Source organism: Otolemur garnettii, unplaced genomic scaffold (genome assembly GCF_000181295.1).
Source record: "Otolemur garnettii isolate 467f Iridium unplaced genomic scaffold, OtoGar3 scaffold00066, whole genome shotgun sequence".
NCBI classification, from domain to species: domain Eukaryota; kingdom Metazoa; phylum Chordata; class Mammalia; order Primates; family Galagidae; genus Otolemur; species Otolemur garnettii.
Genome location: NW_003852461.1, coordinates 8,694,518 through 8,698,667, shown reverse-complemented (window position 1 = coordinate 8,698,667; position 4,150 = coordinate 8,694,518). Strand labels below are relative to the sequence as shown.

Below are 4,150 nucleotides of genomic sequence, written 5' to 3'. Positions count from 1 at the left end.
GTTAGAGTGGCTTGTATTAAAAAGCCCCCAAGTAACAGATGCGAGTGTGGATGCAGAGAGAAAGGAACACGCACACATGGCTGGTGGGGCTGCAAATTAGAAATGGGACAGAGATCACAGGGCGGGGAGCTGGGAAACGTACCTGACGGGAACCGTGAGCAGTCTCTGGGTGATGGGTACGCGTATAAACACGACACAAGCATTATAAAGGTGCTCTGTGCCACCAAAAGTATTTATAACCCCGTACAACTTTGAAGTAAATAAAAAAGCTTGAGAGTTCCACGTTACCTTTTCTCTCTTCCCTTGGCTGCCTTGGTCCTGGTTGCTGGCACTTTTGGTGGCCTTGTTATGCACGTTAGGAATGACCTATCGTCACCAGAATGGGACAGGGAGGGGAGGAGGAAGATGCCAGAATCAGCACAGTTCTTAACATATTTTTTCAAACAGGTAAAATCTTTACCCAACTTTGTAACTTTATCTAAACAGGAAAGACATGAGAAGTACCATTCAAGGCAAATATAAAACTTGGGAAACGTGAAAAAATAGACCTAAAATATTCTAAAATGATATACATAGGCTCGGTGCCCATAGCTCAGGGGTTAGGACACCGCCACATACACTGGGGCTGGCGGGTTTGAACCCAGCCCAGGCCAGCTAAACAATGACAACTGCAACAACAACAAATAAAAAATCAGCCGGGCATTGTGGCAGGTGCCTGTAGTCTCAGCTACTTGGAAGACTGAGGCAGGAGAATCACCTAAGCCCGAGAGTTGGAGGTTGCTGTGAGAGCTGTGACGCCACGGCACTCAACCGAGGGCAACATAGTAAGACTCTGTCTCGAAAAAATAAAAATAAAAAATTATACATACACACACATATATGCTGGGGGGACACATAAATTCACACATCTGTGTTTGTGTATCCAGAGGTGAAGATGAAGCCGGCCACAGCACTAATTATCATCTAAACGTCTCACTTTGCAAAATAAAGTTAGTTCGAGGGAGAGGCGACCTAAATTAATTCCTGAAACCAAGGTTCACACATTTACGGACAGATTTACCTTATTCATCACTCTATAAATATTTCACCATCACTTTCAACATAAGGATGAATTACAAATTTAACAAGCTAAGTGAGAGCAGAAGGGTTCCTTTTCACTATTTCCCTGGTGCTCACAGAGAGCCTGACATGTAGCACACAGCTGTACTAAGCAAATGTTTTATTTCTTTATATTTTTTAATTTTTTTTTTAGGGGGGGACAGATTTTGTCTGGGGCCAGGTTTGAACCCACCACCTCCTGTATACGGGGCCGGCGCCCTACTCCTTTGAGCCACAGGCGCCGCCCCAGTACTCACTAAATGTTTACAAATGAACCAAGCAGCTCAGTTTCAAAACAAAATGGTTTTAATTTTCAATAGGCTAACCCCACAGATGACTTTTTGACTTATTTCTTTTTGTAAAACTATCTACTAAACATTTTAGAAAATCATCAAATTTTTTTATGATTAAAAGTTCCGCAAAATGGCTAACACAATCTAATGACAGACATAAGGATTAAAAAATATAATAAATCTGCTTGCTCAGAAAATTAAAGGATTGCCTGTCTGATCCATTCTCCATAAATGCAATGTAAGATCAAATTTCTTCATTTGCAATATGGAGTGTAAAGAAATAATTTTAGAATAAATGGGAAAGTCTCAGACACATTTCATTTAAGTAGAAATAATAGTAATGATGCATTAACATAAATTTGGTCCCTCATACAAGAACATTGCTAGGGCCTAATTTTCTATTTCTATTTAATAGGAAATACCAGCCCCTAAGACATCACAGCTCAAAGACCAGTAATGTCTACAGACACTCGTTTCTTGTTCTAATGACACGTCAGGCTGTCTGTACCCCAGACCTATTTCCTGCCATGGACAAACCAGGTGGGGCCCACTAGAAGCAGCTTTGGGATAGCACAGAATGTCAGTTGTCACTCAGAATGCTTACAGTGGTTTTCCAATAGCAGAGAAATATATTTCTATACACACACCACTGGCAACACTTATAAGAGAAAATGCTTAATACTACTACATCTTTTAAAAAAACATAGCAGACAGCGTATTTCTTGTCCAAGTAAAAATATGTTCCCATATGACTAATATGCAAAATATGCGTGTGTCCAAAAAAGTGCATACCATGATAGACCAATGATATTAAGAGGCAGAACTGGAATATACAAAGAATAAAAACAACACAGGAGATGATAAACTGAATGAGGTGAACAGATGATCTAATTTCAGAAAGGTTTGTTTTTATTTTCTTAATTAATTTATTTTTTGACAGAGTCTCATTCTGCTGTCCAGACTAGAGTGTCATGATGTCAGCCTAGCTCAGAGCAACCACGAACTCCTGGGTTCAAGTGATCCTCCTGCCTCAGCCTCCTGAGCAGCTGAACTACAGGTGCCTGCCATAAATGCCTGGCTCATTTTTCTATTTTTGGTAGAGATGGGGTGGAGGGGGTGGTGTCTTGCTCTTGCTCAGGCTGGTCTCAAACTCCTGAGCTCAACCAATCCTCTTGCCTGGTGCTTCCTAGTGTGCTAGGATTACAGGCATGAGCCACCCCGAGTAGCCATGGGGCTTGTTTTTAAATAGGGGTAAAAAATACGTGATGCTTCTGTGAAATGCAGCTATGTTATTAGGGAAAAAAATTTCGTTGGTGTAAAAACTTTCTGTGGGTCCTAGTCTCAAATAAGCATCTGCCAAGTAAATCTAAGTGGATACACACAATTTCCCAGCATGCTGAGGACACACTTGGGAAACTGGGAGAAGCAGTTTATAAAGGGACGGTGCTGGTGATGCCAGAGCAGGAGGGGACACTCCCACACAGTCCCCACCACTCTACTTACAGGCTGAGCACTTTTATGTGACGAAGGTACTTTTAGACGCTGGCCCTATCCTGGCCACAACATCAGGAAATGACTTCTCTTTGAGTTTCAAGGAAACTTCAAAATTTAATGGAGATGAGACCAAAACGATGAAGCGCTGCCTGTATTTTCTGTCCCTGGGTGATTAGTACGACCCACAAAGATATGAAACTTGAGTTTTTTCATTTGCCTCCTGCACTAAGAATCACTCATGCACTAAAAGCAAAGTTGAAAATGGAGAAAGGCACGGACAGAGTAATTACACCACCAGCGGAATATGCTCCCTTGGCTAAAACCACAGGATTGGCGGCGTGACAAACAGATAGCACAGAGTGCAGCTGTCACACCACACTGGACGTGAGTGTGGCGCGCACGGCGCTGGGGAGCCGTGGTCGGAAACTGCTCATGTCATCTAAGCAAAAATGTCTACGCCAGCTCTGTAGCAAAAGGCTGGATTGAAAGCTTGGCCTTTGGGTTGACTGTAAAATCTAATTAAATGCTTTGAATATTTTTCAGCAAGGCATTCACAGCAGGCTGCATAAATGTATAATTTGATTGACTCATTCTCACTCAAAAATTGTTGATTTGGAAGTATAATTTGGCAAAGAATAATCTGGCCGATTTTCCTACTGAACTCAGTTTCCAGAAATAAAAGTGATGGCCTCAGCTACATCTTCAATATTTTAAGAGTGAAAAACTGGATTCCAAACATTCTTATTGAATTTCAAATTTTATGAAAATGAGAGGACTTTATTCAGTTCACCTCTTCCAATTAGTCTTGATGGTGCAAACACAGTGCTGAGAATGGAAGGCACTGATCTGCACTGCGGTGCCACACAGCAGAGGGAACCAGGTGGTGCGGGCTGCAGCTCACTGGCTGTGTGCAGGGAGGCTGCAAGTGTGCCAGACATCACGTCAACATCCCCACCACAGTGGCCACCAACCATCTTTTTGGGATTTGCTGTACAAATAGTTTTATATATGCCTTGATATACAAAAGGTTGGACAACATTATATAACTATACTGAAAGCAAATACTTTTTAAAAATAAGCAGCTTTCGGGCGGCACCTGGGGCTCAGTGGGTACGGTGCCGGCCCCATATACCGAGGGTGACGGGTTCAAACCCGGCCCCGGCCAAACTGCAACCAAAAACAGCCGGGCGTTGTGGCGGGCGCCTGTAGTCCCAGCTACTTGGGAGGCTGAGGCAAGAGAATCACCTAAGCCCAGGAGTTGGGGG

The 4,150-nt window shown here is 42.8% G+C and overlaps 1 protein-coding gene across 1 annotated transcript in view; it reads right to left on the bottom strand.

Moving 5' to 3' along the window:
• Window positions 1-4,150, bottom strand: part of PATJ (PATJ, crumbs cell polarity complex component) — a 379,729-nt gene that overhangs the window by 213,311 nt on the left and 162,268 nt on the right. The window contains exon 24 of the mRNA XM_023515102.1: window positions 289-366. Coding sequence (XP_023370870.1) covers window positions 289-366 — 78 coding nt within the window. The remainder of the gene's footprint in view (window positions 1-288; window positions 367-4,150) is intronic.